This window comes from Protomyctophum parallelum, assembly GCF_964188405.1.
Source record: "Protomyctophum parallelum genome assembly, chromosome: 17".
Lineage (NCBI taxonomy): Eukaryota > Metazoa > Chordata > Actinopteri > Myctophiformes > Myctophidae > Protomyctophum > Protomyctophum parallelum.
In genome coordinates, this window is record NC_139719.1 from 6809414 (window position 1) to 6827181 (window position 17768).

At 41.3% G+C, this 17768-nt stretch overlaps 2 protein-coding genes across 2 annotated transcripts in view; both read right to left on the minus strand.

Moving 5' to 3' along the window:
• The window catches only part of nhlrc2 (NHL repeat containing 2), a 35640-nt gene extending 18906 nt beyond the window's left edge, over window positions 1-16734 (minus strand). Inside the window, exons 1-5 of the mRNA XM_083787151.1 lie at window positions 16573-16734; window positions 14415-14567; window positions 6638-6687; window positions 5657-5809; window positions 1049-1310 (exon numbers count right to left, since the gene is read on the minus strand). Coding sequence (XP_083643277.1) covers window positions 1049-1310; window positions 5657-5809; window positions 6638-6687; window positions 14415-14567; window positions 16573-16732 — 778 coding nt within the window. The 5' untranslated portion in view covers window positions 16733-16734. The remainder of the gene's footprint in view (window positions 1-1048; window positions 1311-5656; window positions 5810-6637; window positions 6688-14414; window positions 14568-16572) is intronic.
• LOC310874993 (nucleolar transcription factor 1-like) overlaps window positions 1-17768 on the minus strand; it is a 499750-nt gene that overhangs the window by 189532 nt on the left and 292450 nt on the right. The window lies entirely within an intron of this gene.

Below are 17768 nucleotides of genomic sequence, written 5' to 3' on the forward strand. Positions count from 1 at the left end.
CATACTCTCCCCCCATGCCTTCGGCCTGGTGGAGACAATTAATTACTTTTAACGTGTGTTTCTGAGTTCTATTTAATCCTACCGTAGTCGAGGCCCTGATGAAGGCTACAGCTGCCAAACGGCCTTCTTTGTGAACCTCAATGAACCCTGTCGAATATTTGGTGAGATCTATAAGCTCATAATGCATGGCAATATTTTTTTAATCAACTTTTGTTTTGTATTGTTCCCCCGGACTACCTCATAAGAAAACTTAAACTAACACTAAAACTAATAGAAAATAAACTAAAACTAAGCCATTTTCAAAAATATGATCTAAAATGAATCAAATCAAATCAAATAAAACGAAAAATAGCAAATCTACAAGCACACACCTACTGTATCAAATTGGGGGTCCTTGACACGAAAACGTTTGAGAACCACTGGGTTAAAATGTTTAACTTAAAACATATTGTATTCTTAGACTGTCAATTCTAAATAACAATTTATAGGGACATTTTGATAAATGCTGTGGTCAAATCTGTCAAGTGTGGCTTGTTCCCTTTCAAACATTTATATTCATTACTCTCTTTTACATCCTACCTCGACTCAATTAATCAACGCTGCGTTTAATTAAAGTGACTGTTCAGTTGCAATACCAGGCAGTTTCTTTTTCTGTATCCTGATGAATGCCGTGCACAAAACAAATTTTCGAAAGGACAAATAAAGTATATATCTATTTATCTATCCATCTATCTAGCAAATGTACAGAAAAATCACACAACTGAAAAGTTTTGTTGGGCTGTCATATTCATGTCTTCAGTCATATTCAAGGGCTTTAGGGGGAAAATTAAACTAACTCCAGTTGGCCCCTTCCTGGTTAGATCATTTTTTGCAACGCTCATATTTCTCTTCCTGTATCGTTCCACTTTTGGCGCAACCACGATTACATTTTCAATGGGTTTCTTTTTTCTTTTCTTTCATGCGCTCGCGCAGGGAATGGCTGCGTTGCCATTCGGTCCTGGGTGCCATCATAGTTCGTTTTTTTGGTTGATTGATTGATCGATCTTACCTCCTATGATGTGCAGTATGTGTCCGGTGGACGTCACCACCAGAACGCGGTGATGTCCCGTGTCGGCGATGGCCAGCCTCTTGGAGGCTCCCCGGTCCACGGCCACCTTCCCGGGGAAAGAGAGCAGGGTGGGCGGCAGAGAGTCTCTGTACAGCTTGGTTTCCACGCCGTGCGCCTTCAGGAGACCTCGTTCCTCCCGCCCGTAGAAGCGTAGGGCCTCGGCAGTGAACAGCGCCAGCCGCTCGCGGTGGCCCTCGCCGACCTAATGTGGGGTTGGGGGAGGGGAATCGGTGATAGATTCGTCGACTTGTCTTTTTTTCATTTCTGGTCTAGACGGGCGGATTCAAATTTCCCAGCGAAAACAGCAGGTCGATTCTATTGGTTCACCGGTCTGTGTGCCGCTAAATAAAAATTTGCTGTCAAAATTAATTAACAATTAATTATGTTAAATTAACACTCATCATAATGAATAATGAATTGCATTTTTATAGCGCTTTTCCAAGTGCTCAAAGCGCTTTACAATGGTTCATTCATTCATACATTGGGAGGTGAAGCGGCGAACAGTCGACGCCAGCGTCCTCACTTCCCACATTCACACACCAATGGTGGCAAGCTCACACCGACCAACTCATTGGAGGCAATGTAGGGTTGAGTGTCTTGCCCAAGGACACTTCGACATATGGCCAGGAGGAGCCGGAATTCGAACCGCCGACCCAGGGACCATTGGACGACCTGCTCTACCTCCTGAGCCACAGCCGCCCTAACATTTTAGTTGATGATAAATTGTAGAAATAACTTGTATTAATAATGTTTTGGAGTTGAACATTACATTTATTTCATTTAGGCCTGGGCTACACCTATATGGATCTTTTTCAAAAGAAAATCCCTGCCCATACGGCAAAGATATCCGAGTCCACACACAAACGCGGAAACACATTGGACACAGGAGAAAATCACTGCAGTAGCAGGTTTCAATTGTAGGCTATATTATATTTGATTTTATATTTACACTTATGAGCTATGAGGTGCCAAATGCATAGGCCTATCATATTTTTTAATGAAGGAATAAGTAGGCCACCTAAATTGTGAGTGGAAGTAGAACATGTTTCTTGCATTGTCTGTCAGCATGTCACGCTATGTGCGAAAATCTCCAAATTCCGACACAAGATTGCATTCACACCTCTCTCTATCTCTCCCCGGAGTACGAAATACGGCATGTCTACAGTCTACTCTACTCTATCCTTTGACAAAACATTATAATGAAACAATATGACCATTATGTTTCATCGTCGTAGGGGGTGTCACAATAGGCGAGGAAATGCATGATTCTCACATCCATGGACCATGTCGTGTGCGCTGGTGTAGCTGTCGAGAATTTATTTTATATGGCTATGCACACGCCACGCATTATCCACAGTTTATCTGTAGGTCCGCAATTAACCTATTATTCAAGCTCCGCCCTCCGCACTACCATACCATACCATACCATACCATATGGTCCACTGGTGGCCACCGTGGACTGGACTAGTAGGCTGATTATTATTGGATGCAGCATACAGAGCATGCTTGCTGCTGACGTGGTGCAGTTGATGCAACAATGATAAGTTATTAACACAGTGATATAAAAACATGAACAATCGGATAGATATCCATGTAGTTTCCAGGCACAAGCTGCATTTCTCACCTATATTATAGTAAAAACTATATGCGCTAATCGTCATCGTTTCTCAAAAGCTCCGTTTCGCATGACTACACAGATCCACTGATCCGGATATTTTGGAAAATTTGGAAAACGTATTTATCAGTTTAAAAAAACCTCCCTTTGCGTGTGCCTGAAAGGCCCAAACGCACAAATAAATGTACGTTTTGAAAAAGATCCAGATACAGTAGGTGTAACCCAGGCCTTAGTTTGCCTTTTTAGGGTTTGTGAACACAACATTGGACATTAACCTAAATATACAAAGACATGCCTAGGCCTGTCACGATTACAAATTTAAGCTGATGATTAATTGTCACACAAAAAATTGCAATTAACGATTTAATTGGGATTTATTTAACAATGGTATGTTACAATTAGAATTTCTGTTTTTTAGGCTTTGTAGGCTTCGACAAATAATCACTGACACATTTAATACAGTTTAATAATGGTTTCTTTCCAAGAAATAGCAGAAACAGTTGATCTAGTAGCTATTTCTGCTATTTTTGAAAGATATTTGCAAATATATGGACATTTTTCAACATGGAAACAATTGACGATTATGCTAAAATAATTGTGATTATCTCAAATAATTGTGATTAGGCGATTATGTCATAATTGTGACAGACCTAGACATGACTTGACAATGACATGGGTACTAATAATCAAATTAAATAAAATACACCCACAGGCAATGCAAGTGATAACTGTATAATTTCAAAACCTGATCTTCTAGTATGACATGCCATTTGAAATTTTGAAGGATGGTACATATATAACATATTTCTTTGTGGTGTGACAATCTGAGAATACTGATTACTAGTCCAGAGTTTGGGCTATGCGCTGTACACAGTATACTGCATCAGGGGTTGATAGTAACTTTGTACTTGGTACCTGCAACAGTTCCAACACACACGCAAATCCCGTCACATCATCGCAGACCCACAGCGAACACACGCACATGCAAACGCTCGCACAGCACCAGGGGCCTGTTTCACGAAACTTGGATTAACTAATGCAGGATTTAGGCCAAAACCAGGCTTTTTAAATCCTGATCTTTACAGCCTGGTTTATTCCGTTCCACTAAAGCCAAGCGAGGCTCAGAATTGGTGGATTTGGCGAGCCGGGATCAGCAAGCCAGGCTTAATAGACAGTCTGGCTTTTTGTCTCTAGACCCCTTATGTGGATCACAGATTTACTGATCCTTCTTCTTCATGCGGTATTAAGGCAGTTTGCATCCTTAATAGTTGCATTACAGCCCCCTTCTGTATATCTCATTATCTTTACTAATCTATTCAAGACTTATTGATAAAAGGACTTAAGCTTCTAAAATAAATACTGCTGCTGTAATTAAAGAGAGAACATACTCTCAATAGTGGATAGACTGAATGATTAACTACCCCAAAAATATAGTTTACATTTTACCACTACTATTAACTTAAAACAGAATTCTTAATATTGTAAGCATAATGATATTGTCGCATTGTGATATTTGGCCATAACTCCCTCCTCTGAGGGAGCTACCTTTGGAGAAGGGGGTTGTGGTCCAGACAGGGCCGGGTCATGGTTCATGTAGCATGCCAAAGTGTGTGCTATTGCCATTGAGAATGCATTGGGCGTTTAAGTTCAATAACTCAGAAACTACAAAACATTTCAAAGTAAAAAGTTCCAGCATGTGTCTCCACAGTAAGCTGAATTGTACAAAGTGTGAATGGAGTTTCTAGGTGAAAGTGATTTTTTTAAGTGCCACTATCTGCCTATAAATGTCTCAAATTTGAAAGCACTATATTTCTAAAACTATGAAACATTTCAAAGATTCCCTTTCAGGCACACATGTCCACCGTAGGATGAACCTAAATAGGTTTGAATGGGGTTTCTAGGTGTAAGTATGTAGGACTAGTAGTGGGTGAAACGTTACAATGGTAATATGTTGTAAAACAATGAGTAATGGTAATATTTAGTGGTTTTCACTTTTACAAAAAAATAATAATAATAATATAATATAATAATTCTTCTTAACCGTGCACTTGCACGACAGCAAACCTATTCATGGGGATCATTCACCAAAAGCAGCTGATCTACAAGCTCACAAGCTGTCATGATGTTGTGCAGCCTGAATATTTTGGTTATTTTATATAGTGCTTAAATTAGTCCTTTAATGCAGACCGATACAAATAAGGCAACATAAAACCATAATAATTGAATAAATCTGGAAAACATCATTGGTTTGTGATCAGTTTGACTGCTTAATGAACAGTAAAGACATCAGGATTAGGTTAAACCTGGCTGTTAGCCTGGTCCGGAGCAGGCTAAGTCCAAAGCATTAGTTTCCATGGTAACTTATGTAGCATCACTTTCATGAAACCGAATCAAGCCTCAACATATCCAGGTTAACTGGTTAAGTTAATCTGGCAAGATCAACCAGCTTTCATGAAACCGGTTAAGCACTGATCCAGGATATGTTAAGCCAGGATATGTGTTAAAGCCCGGCTTAATCTCTAATCCAAGTTTCGTGAAATAGGCCCCAGGTTGTGTTAATAACACAACCTGGATTATCGATCGTTTATCAATAATCGATAACAAAAACATCTATATGTTTGATGGGTTTGTTGCAGCCCTAACGGGAATATCCAGGTTAACTGGTTAAGTTAATCTGGCAAGATCAACCAGCTTTCATGAAACCGGTTAAGCACTGATCCAGGATATGTTAAGCCAGGATATGTGTTAAAGCCCGTCTTAATCTCTAATCCAAGTTTCGTGAAATAGGCCCCAGGTTGTGTTAATAACACAACCTGGATTATCGATCGTTTATCAATAATCGATAACAAAAACATCTATATGTTTGATGGGTTTGTTGCAGCCCTAACGGGAATGGATAAAATCCTAATGACAGGTGATAGATAAATACCCACCAGAGAGAAGAGCAGGTTGCCGCGCGGGCCCAGCAGTACCATCGTTGGCCAGCAGGACACCTCTAGAGCATGCCAGAGGCGTGCCTCGCCGTCGTTCACCACTGGGTGGCATATGTCGTAGCGGAGCACAGCGCTGCGCACGTGATCCACTACCTGCAAAACATGTGGATATCTATATCTATATGTGGACTTCTTCCTTCATCATATATATATACTACCAACAATACTACTGAAGGCTTGTTATTCCAGTTAGTGTAGAAGTAGAAGTGAAGTGTTTCAGGGACGCCCAACTAGAACCATTCGTACAATCTTAGACACCCGTAAGGGGCCATTTGGACCACCCTCAAGGAACCATGAGGGTCCCTGGACCATACATTGAGACCCACTGGTGTAGCAGAGTGTTTCCAATTAGCCCACATGCACAACATCACTCTGACTCTGTTTGGACAGAATGGAACAGAGCCTTCATTAGTATCATCCATTGGTAACACCTGTGAAGGAAGTGAAGAAACCTCTACCAAATTGTCAATTGTTTTTGCACATAATGTACAAAAATTTAATATTTTTCTATATTGACATGCCCAAAATAAAACCACCAGGTTGAAAGTCATGTTTATTATTTGTTTCTAAAAACATCATATTTGTAAAACATTAATGGCTGAAAACATTTTCATAACTTTGAAACAGAATAGTATATATACTTGTGAATGTTTTATAATGGCTGGACTGGTTATAACATTATATAAACACAATAATATTATTGTGGTGTGGTGTGACAAACTGAGAATACTGCTTGTAGTACACAAATATATACCATGCGCACACAAATATATATACAGTGTATATATATATTTATTTTTCCCTTTCTTCACTGGTTCAACATGACCTACAGTAGGTTTTGAATCAACAACAACATTCATCAGAATTTCTGATGACTGTAGCTGTTGTCAGAATGAATATGGACAAAGAAAAGACACTGACCTTTTCATTGGGGAACTTGGCAGAGTGTACACCCACTATAACTAACCCATCTGAGAAGAAGAAATGGCAGAAAGAGAGGGAAAAAAAGGAAAAACATAAAAGTCATACATTCAGCAGGGTTGAAGATCTTGTGAAAATGAGTAACTGTGAAGGAAAATGGTAAATGGTGCATTTATCAAATGACAAGTTTGAAGTTGCAATATAGGTTTGTATAGGAAGGTCAGAAGCACTGTCTGGGGGACAAAAGCCTGAGTAGACATGACAATTAGGCCAAACATGTTTTGAGACGTTTTGAAACATCCCTTTGAGACACTCGACAAAGAGAGCACTTGTTGTGACAGGAAAAAACATTGACTAGAGTGCCTTCCTAAACACTCCTTGGTCGGCGTTTATGCAACATAGGCTGTATAAGACTGTGGTAACACAATTACACACAGAGCTCTACTGTATGATGTTAAATGGAGGCTTCATCATAACACAAGAGAGATGGTGAAACTGAAAAAGGACAGAGAGTTAGGGGTGAAACGGTTGATCGATTAATCAATTCTAAAAAAATAATCGATTTTAAACCCACTTATGGCCACCCTTAATAACATCTTATTGTGCCTTAGGCCAGCTTTGGCTGACTTTTTGAATGACAATAGAATAATGTGCGATATGACCACAATGTCACGAAATATCTCATTTTAAAGCTGCACGTCTCTAGTTTACACCGAAAAAATAACAATGTTCCTAGCATGTTCCATCGTTTACTAATAAGCATTTTAGTACACCTTGGTTTGACTTATCACTGAAACCAAGGTCTACTAAAAAGCTTATAAGTAAACGATGGAACAAGCTATAATCATAATTATTTTTTCATTGTAAAGTAGTGACTTGGAGCTATAAAATGAGACATTTCGTGACATTGTGGTCATATCTCACATTTTTCGATTGCCATTCATAAAGTCGCCAAATCTGGCCAATGCTGGCCAATGCCCCATTTCTTAATTCGTCATTTTAATGCAATAAGAAGGATCAGCGATCTAAATAAAATACATCACGTTTTACTTTCAATTTCAAAGTAATACCCAGAATTGCCACCAGATGGCGGGAACGTACCATTATTCTGATTTTGGCAAAAGTATCAAATTTTTTGCCGCGGATCACATAGAGACGGCGCGCGTGCACGATTGCGCGGGTTTCGGCCGGTTTTTGGTAGATTACATAACAAAAAACAAAAAAAAAAGTGAAAAAATTCCATTATTTTGTTATAATAAGACGTACTGACAGGGCAGTACGTCTACTACGTCAATAACGTCATTGGCCACGAGGGATTTGTTGATTTAACACGCAGATAACGTCATTGGCCACTAGGAGGTTAAAATAATAGATTTTAAAAATAGCAAAACAAAAAGCCAAAACAGATAATATGGTGGCAATGGTCGCCAAGCAGCCAAAAACAGGGAATGTCACAGATGGTGAACCCACAACTCCCCCTGGTGGAGACACAGCGCCTCCTGGTGGAGAAAAACTAACAGAGCGTGAAGTCACAGCGCCCCCTGGCGGAAGAAAACTCACAGAGTGTGAAGTCACAGCGCCCCCTGGTGGAGGAAAACGCACAGAGCGTGGGGTCACAGCGCCCCCTGGGGGAGAAAACACAGCGCCCCCTGGAGGAGGAAAACGCACAGAGCGTGAAGTCACAGCGCCCCCTGGTGGAGAAGAAATCTCAGAGCATGAAGTCACAGCGTCCCCTGGTGGAGAAAAAACCACAGAGCATGAAGCCACAGCGTCCCCTGGTGGAGAAGAAATCCCAGAGCATGAAGTCACAGCGTCCCCTGGTGGAGAAGATACTGAGGCCGCCGAGAGCATGAAGTCACAGCGTCCCCTGGTGGAGAAAATTATGCGCAGCAACAAACATGTATGGACCCCATGCTTCTAGAAAGCCTGGTGTTTCAATCACTGAACAGGTTGAGGTCCACAACATTTCTACTGTTTTTTCAAATAGAGTGTCCAACACAAGGAGTGGTCTGGAGAGAGAATGCTGTTTGGTTACTGTACCTCACAGGCATCACAGCCCCCAAAAATGTGATAACAAGCTTAACCTTGCCTTGTTTAACATCAGGTCACTAACAAATAAGTCCTCCTCTGTAAATGATATAATCTGTAAAGAGAAGCTAGATATAATCTTTCTAACAGAGACATGGCTTGGCTCAGATGGAGCTGTTCTCCTAGCGCCAGCCTGTCCCGCAAACTACAGTTTCATTCACTCTGTTCGCGAGGCTAAGAAAGGAGGTGGACTGGCAATAATTTTTTCAGACACGTTAAAATTCAAGGCTCTGACCCTTGGCAACTTTACATCCTTTGAATACCAGGCCACTATACTACATGGTCAAGCCTCTATGCCAATGATTAGCATTTATCGCCCGCCAAAATGCAGTAAAGCAATATTTCTAACAGAAATATCAGAACTTTTATCTATCTGCTCCACTAACTATGACAGAACTCTTATCTCAGGTGATCTTAATCTTCACCTGGATGATGCTACAGATGCTATGGCTATGGGTTTCTTAGAGTTATTGCACTCGTTTGAATTTATCCAACATGTTGTTGGGCCTACACATAAACATGGGCACACTCTGGACCTGGTGATTTCTAGAGGGCTGAACATCACTGTGGAAAGGACTATTGAAAGGCCTGAGCTATCAGACCACTATCTGCTGTGTTTTAATATGACTGTCTCTGATCTAGAGAAAAACATCACTGAATATACCATAAAAAGCGTTTTTTAGCTCTTCTGCAGCCGACGAGTTCTCTCGTCACCTGCGTCTAGCAAGGCAGGCATATTTCTCTGGCATTATTAATGAGAACAAGAAAAATGCCAGAGTCCTATTCTCTACCATTGAACGACTTTTAAACCCCCCCCCCCCCCCCCCCCAGTCCTACAAGCAGTCATTCCCGGCATCTAAAGCTAAGTGTAATGAGTTTGCATGCTTTTTTGACAACAACATTTTTAACATTAGAGCTGATATTATGAATGGTGCTGCTGCTAGCGCAAACCTTCAAACAGCAGCTAAGCTAATGGTCCCAGGGTAGATCTCTCCAGGGGGAGCCTATTATCGTTCTGCGCAATTGATGAAGACGAACTCCGCAAAACCATATCACAGATGACATCATCCTCCTGTTCATTGGATACAATTCCCACCACCTTTCTCAAAGAGGTCTTAGACAGTGTGATTGGAGATATCCTAAAAATTGTAAACAGCTCTCTACAATCAGGCGTCTTCCCAGACTCACTGAAGACTGCTGTAGTTAAGCCCCTTCTCAAGAAACACAATCTTGATCCCTCTGTTTTGGGTAACTATCGACCCATTTCAAATCTACCCTTTCTGGGCAAGGTTTTAGAAAAATGCATCTTTCATCAATTGGATGTGTTTCTACAGAACAATAATGTGCACAACAAATTCCAATCTGGCTTTAGGAAAGGTCACAGCACAGAAACAGCACTTGGAAAAGTAATGAATGATCTTAGGGTGTCTGCTGACAAGAAACATGTATCCGTTCTCTTACTTCTAGATCTAACGGCTGATTTGACACGATTGATCATTCAATTTTAATACAGCGTCTGGAGCACTGGATAGGCCTGTCTGGTACGGCCCTGTCCTGGTTTTCCTCCTACCTATCAAACAGAAGTTACTTTGTCAATCTAGCCGAGTTTGACTCAGACAAACACGACATCAGTTCTGGTATTCCACAGGGCTCGATTCTTGGCCCTCTGCTTTTCTCCTTGTACATACTGCCATTGGGCGAACTCATTGCCAATCACGGAGTAAATTTTCATTTCTATGCTGATGATACCCAACTATATCTTTCTGTGGCTCCAGATGATCCCTGTGCTTTAGACCCGCTGTTTACCCGTCTGTCTAGCATCAAATGTTGGATGAGTGAGAACTTTCTCAGCTAAATGAGGATAAGACAGAAGTTCTCATAATCGGTTCTAGTGAACAGAAAGAATCAATATTAAGCAGACTTGGCAACCTGACTGTAGAAAGTAACAGTACAGTAAAGAACCTGGGGGTTATTATTGATTCTGAATTGAATTTTAATTCACACATTAATCATGTTACCAAGATTGCCTTTTTTCACCTTAGAAATATTGCACGAATCAGAGCCTATGTGTCCTTGGACGATGCAAAAACGCTAATCCACGCCTTTGTTTTTTCTCGGCTTGATTACTGCAATGCACTTTTTTCAGGACTGCCTAAGAAAACAACTGACAGATTACAACTTGTCCAAAATGCAGCAGCCAGAGTTTTAACAAGAACTAAGATGAGAGAACATATTACTCCAGTTTTGGCATCACTGCACTGGCTTCCGGTTGTTTTTAGGATTGATTTTAAAATTATTTTACTTGTCTATAAAGCTCTCAATGGTCTCGCACCTTCCTACCTACATGACTGCCTGCCTAAATATGTCCCAAACCGCCCCCTAAGGTCTTCCACTGCTGGCCTGCTCGCTTTGCCTAAAAAAATGGCAACTAAAAAATACGGGGAAGCAGCCTTTTGCTTCTACGGGCCGTCGGCATGGAACAAGCTCCCACTGTACCTTCGTCAGGCAGCCTCTGTAGACATTTTTAAAGCTCAGCTCAAGACCCACTTCTACAACATTGCTTTTAATTGATCTTTTATTTTTTTATTTTTTGTTATTCATGTCCTCACTGTATTGCATTACTGCTTGTTTTTTAATGTCGTTGCCTTGCTTTTCTTTTATTCTCCATTGTTCTGTAAAGCACTTTGAGCTGCATGTCATGAAAGGTGCTATACAAATAAAGTTTTATTATTATTATTAAACGTAATCAAATAATAAATGTAATCATCCATTCTGGCACAAACATGTCGGTCTAAGGGCCGATTTATACTCCTATTTTAGAGCCGAATAAAAGTCGGTTCGGCTCTGTAGAGTTCGGGGGGGGGGGGGGGGGGGGTGGTACCGTCCTAAAGTCGGCTCTTCGGTGCTACTGAAAATGTCTGACGAGCCGAAATCATTTCGGCACTACAGCGCCGAAACAGCGGTAAAATAGGAGTATGAATCGGCCCCAAGTCAGAATCAAGTGTATTGATACCCTATTACCCGCCAACCACCGTTGCCCGGGTAAACAAAATTACGCTTTTAACCCATTTTGGACTGAGGCCGATTCTAAAAAGCCCTCTGAATCCTGACCTAAGCTTTCTGAAAAACTTCAAATATTTATAGCATTTTTTTAAATACTGTACATACTGTACAAAACCCCAGAAGGGTTAGAACACTAAAAGGCGTTCCCGCCCAAAACGGGTTAAAGCACGCACACACACACAAATATTAGAAATGGGGTAAAATAGAAATAAATTAAATCCTGTCTCCTTCATAAATAAACATCATACTTGCTTAACATAGGTTGAGAGCAATGAACCAGACAGCCAATCAACTGTTACTTTTCAGGAAAGGGAAAAAAGGGACCTGTGTGCCATCTCATTATTATTTAGTCAAAAGTTGTTATTGTTATTAATACTAATAAAATAAATAAATAAAACATAATAAAAAAAACACCAAAATACCAGATCTACACACTCACAATGCAGCTTGCAGATAGTCTATTGTTGCTACTTCTGTTACGGAGGAAACGTGAAATATGGAGATACACAGGCTTCTGAAGTTGGGAGACAACACAGCAGTGCATCGTTATCAGCTGTCTGTCTGTCTGTCTGTCTGTCTGTCTGTCTGTGGCGCCTTCACCCTGGACCGCTACCAAGTACAGTAGACCAGGCTGCAGCCAGGGTGGGGGTCCGACCGCAGGGGACGACTTGACTCACCTCACACACGTGCACACGTGAGCGAGCGCACAGCGCTGGCATGCGGTATGTACCCGCCAGAGATAGGAACAGTGAGATAATAGTGTGTGTGTGTGTGTGTGTGTGTGTATATTACTATACTGGTAATTACTACCCTCGTCCTCACAAGAAAATGTGTTGTTCCATCATTAAAACAGATTTTTAGAGATGGGTTTACAATTAGAGAAAAAGACCCAGGTTGTGGTTAGGATTAGGATTAATCATTTAGAGGTTAGGTTTAGGAATTATACTTGGCTGCATTGTGCATAGCAGTGTCATGCACCATAAACAAATACTTATACTGTAAGCTCACAACGTGTCACACTGCAACACGCTATGAGCTTGTAGATCTGCTACTTTTCGTTTTACGGTTAAAAATGCCAAGATTGATTAAAAATGGCATTCATCATAATGCCATGTTCTAAAACGTTGACGTCCTCACAAGTATAGAAATTAAAAACTGTGTGTGTTTGTTTTGTGTGTGTGTGTGTGTGTGTGTGTGTGTGTGTGTGTGTGTGTGTGTGTGTGTGTGTGTGTCCTCGGTATGCAGTGGAAGGTGTGACTATGCATTTCCTGTACAGTGACAGTGATAACACCCAGGCAGACAGATTAGCATCACACCTCACAATGTAGCACAGGCTTAAAATAAGCACCCCCAGAGCGCAGCAGGGCAAAATACTGGGTCCTCTGTCTCCACTCATTTGACAACGGAGCATGTTACAGCTCTGACCATTTTCCAGAGCAGGGCTCCCCAGCAAAATTAGATAAAAATCAATTCAACCACTTGAAAACAGCATTATGCAGTTTGGGGTATCAGTGGCCACTTTGGACACAAATGGCAGCCAACGTCTACGACTTCATTACCCAAGAGTCTCTGCAAGCATGTCCGGCGGCCAGTCTTTGCTTTGACTGGCAGTTCTGCCTAACCTGACGCTGCCAGATCCAAGAAGCTTGCTACACAAATTTGTTTCTCAGCTTATCGGGATCTGTTATCTCGGAAGCAAATTCGATGACGGGGCTGTTCCTTTTTTTCAAGATACTTGGTAGATGATTGGATGGGACCGTCTGTCTTTCACCGTGTGGGCGTGCAAACACAACCAATCATATTGACGTGTCTATATAGCTTCACATCCGGTTCCGCACATATCCCGCCCTTAGCTCACGCCGATTGGTTCGAACCACGGAGCGGTTCGGGGTTAGCTGAACTCCCTGAGAGATCCCAGATGGATGCTGTGTTGGGGAACATGGTTACCCAATACCGCCCCCATCTGGCAGAGTCAGGTTAAGTTCTGCCTTGGTGAATTAGCAAATGCCAGGATGAAACTCATTATCTCCCCTATATATGTAGTAATACCAGATATAAAAACCTAGATATCTCATTCGCCACTGCAGTTCATTTGATCATTGTATCGCAGGGACGGCCAATCACGGCCCGTCTTTTCCGGGACTTCTCACTTCAATTCAAAGGAGCTTTATTGGTATGAGAAAATAAATGTTTACATTGCCAAAGCAAGTGTCTCTGATTGGCCTACTGAGCGTCCCCTTCTGTGACGCACATGGAAGCTTGACTCCCCTCATGGCACCCAAGATACAGATGCCTCAGAGCCGGAGGAGGCGTCTACCTTTCTATGTGCAGTAGGGCTGTCACGATTACAAATTTACATTGCTACATGTATACAGTAGCAACAACTAATGAGACACAGAAGTATAGCATCCGGATTGAAAGGTATTGAAAGGTAACAACATACAGTATAGGTTGCAACAGGTCTAAATGGGTTAAAACCGGGAAAGCATTTTAGCGTGCACTATTCAAAACATTTTTAATTAAAAACAGTTTTGAATTAAGAAAAAGTGTGAGAACTACAGATGCAGAAGGCATTTGTAGAGTGGGCCTCAGGTGGTCTTAAATGAAACTGTGGATGTGTTTTCACCTTTGACAGAGTGTGTGTTCCCCAGCCGGTGCAGGTCAGGCAGGATGTGCATGCAGTTGATGCAGCAGTAGGTGAAGAAGTCCAGGAGAACCACCTTACCACTCAGCTCTGCTCCCAGAGACAGAGGAGCCTCCACGTTCAGCCATTCCAAGTCTGAAAAAAAAACAGATCACATAATTTACCCCTTAGGGCGGAGGTCTGGAAAAGGGACCAATAGGCCGGGGACCTAGTGGTCCCTAGTGACTAGGGGGTACTCAGAATAACAACAGGGTGGGGGGCTCCAAATCTTTGTGTTCTTTTTTTGTTTATTTTACATTAACCACCCTTGCTTCCCTAGAGGCTATGCGTGTGACATGATGAAGTTATGCTGAACGCCTATTGAGAGACAGACAGATATTAGCTACAGTCAATGGAGGGTACTGTGCAATGCGCATGTATAAAGTGAGTGGCAAATCGAGTGGCAAAGTGAGTTTAACATTGTTTAACGTTGTTTAAGCAATCAAATAGGACTTTTCTGTTTGGATGCATCATGCATGGGCTGTCCAGAAAGTTGTTTTTTGACACTCAGTAGGTGTTCCCGCATATCTGAGTATGATGATGATGATGATGTCTATAGATAGTAAAGGAATTGCTGGCTGACCAAATATCTAACAAAAAGTTGTACAAATTAGGGCCTTTCTAACTATTAATTACTTATTTAACATACCGGTACGTGCACACTGTAGCAATGAGTGGTTATGTCGTTATGAGTCGTTCCGGTGTAGCTGCCGGGATTCAAACTAAGGCCTCCCGCATGAAAGTCCAACATCTTAACCACTAGACCAAAGGGATATCCCTATGGACCGGGGGAGATATTAGACTAGGCTCTGAGCCACACTGCTACACCGGCAATATTACTGAACAACATGGCATCAAAATCAGTTGAACCACCTTAAACCCTAATCTACTGGCTATTTAAAAAGACCTGATCTACAAGTACAAGCTCACAATGGGTCCTATTTTAAAAACATCTTGGGATTTCATTTTTAAACATTTCAACAAGATAAATACAAAACTGTTGTTTGTTGATATATCCTCTGGACATGGCAGGGTGCTAGCCCCATATGTGCCCTCTCCCTACGCTCATTCTGTAGCTCCGAGATGAGGTCACACACTGGGCCCCTCCCACCGCGTTTCAGAAACGGCGCAAGTTTCCGCAAACATCGTTTCTTATCCTTACCAGACCATTAATCCAAAACGTGTAGGGCCGATGCAGGTTTACACTAATTCAAATTTAGGATCGGCCCAGAAAATCCAACTCGCCATTTGAACTGAGCCTTTACGTCCCGTCTTTTGTCAGTCGCTGCCATGTTTATCAAAGAAGTGTGCGTGTGCGCGTGCATGTCGAGTGAACTGAAGTCGGTTGGAAATTTTCAACCAGGGGAGGCGCTAAAGCTATTAAACTTCCTTGATAAACATGGAAGCGACTGACAAAAGACGGGACGTAAGGGCTCAGTTCAAATGGCGAGTTGGATTTTCTGGGCCGATCCTAAATTTGAATTAGTGTAAACGTGCATCGGCCCTACACGTTTTGGATTAATGGTCTGGTAAGGATAAGAAACGATGTTTGCGGAAACTTGCGCCGTTTCTGAAACGCGGTGGGAGGGGCCCAGTGTGTGACCTCATCTCGGAGCTACAGAATGAGCGTAGGGAGAGGGCACATATGGGGCTAGGGCCCTAGGCAGGGTGCCAAAGAGCCAATTTTACATCAGTGCCCAGCAGACCAGTTTCCGTAGTTTGTTGATTACTTTTGATGCAGTAATGGTCTCCCTTTCCTTTTTTGAGGAATTAAATAGGCCTTAAAAGTCCTTATTGTCACTTCGCTGTCATCTGGACTCTGGAGGACCCCCGTATCGCCCTTCCTACCACCAAAACGTGAACCTCTTCCTGTTACCTCTCTTACTGGCAATGTGTGTTAATTGTTCGGTTGCCTTTACATTGTATGAACCTATGGGGGTCCCTGGCCCAGAATCATTATCATAGAGCTCCGCGGATAATAAATACACATTCATTAGGTGGGTGACAAACATGAAAAAGTATTATACAACCACAGAACAGATTATGAGACAGCACTGGGCTACTGGTCTTGACTGTTAAGTGTAAAGTGGTCTTTTTTTACCTGCGTCAAAGTCAGGTATTACCAGGTCTTTCTCGTCTAGTGTCTTCAGATAGTCAATCACTAGCTGTTGTTTTTCATCCTGGGTGGTGGCTTCTTCCAGGGCGACGTCCAGAGCACTTTGAAGAGGAAACAATGTGGACAGACTGCACGCAGACGCCATGTTTACTACAACAACACACAGGGTACTCGGTTTTGCCACAGGGTGTATTGGCCTGTGTGTCTATGGGCAGGACGCAGATAAGTAAGCCTGGGACCGAGGCTTTCCCCCCCTGTTTCTGCATGTAACTGCTGGTCTTAGGCTAGACTAGAGGAAGTGTTTTATTGTTAATGTTTATTGTTTAACCCTCTAAGACCCAGCGTTGCTTTTTAGCAACAAATTTATTTTATTTATTTACTAATTTTTTTCTTTTTTTTCTGTTCTTTTTTCCACCTAAACGTCATCCGTGATGTTCATTGCAATGCCATTTCAATGCCATTGGTCATGATATTTGCATATAAATACCCCCCACAGAGGCTGAAATTCACACAAATAAAAAATGTCTGGACTCTGTGCAATTGTGAACATTTTTTAACCTAAGACTTTAATAAAAGTAGGTAAAATAATTGTAATATATGTTTTTTTGTGATCATTAGAATGTCTAGAACATGTTTTATTCATTATTGTGAAAGATATCCCCAAAATGTTAATTATTAGTTTATTATATTATTATATAATTATTATAAATTTTTCATCAAACTTTTTTTTAACATATTTTAGTCCTAGTAGTACAAAGTAGTAGTAAGGTTGAAATCTATTTTTTGCAAGTAGAAATTAATGCGGGTGTTAGAGGGTTAAACACATTTATGTATTATACCTTTGTTCGTGAGTCATCACATTTAAGAAAAATATTGAATTGAACTAAAGTGTAAAAAGCTTGAAATTATATAATGTTAATTGAATATCACATACCTTCTTAAAACAGGGAAATAACTACCTTAAGCCAGCCGGCAGTGTAAGGAAATAGGCGGAGATTCACATCAGCACTTTCGACAGTAATGCATATTTGTAATCAATCACAGCAAATCATGCTCTTAAAGTATCTTGATTTTTACTACACGATAAAGTCATAACGTTGATATTGTCTTTATTGTGAGTAATTGTGATTTTATTGTTATAGTTAATAGCGTTGTTGTGAAACTGTGGAAAGTGCTGCTGG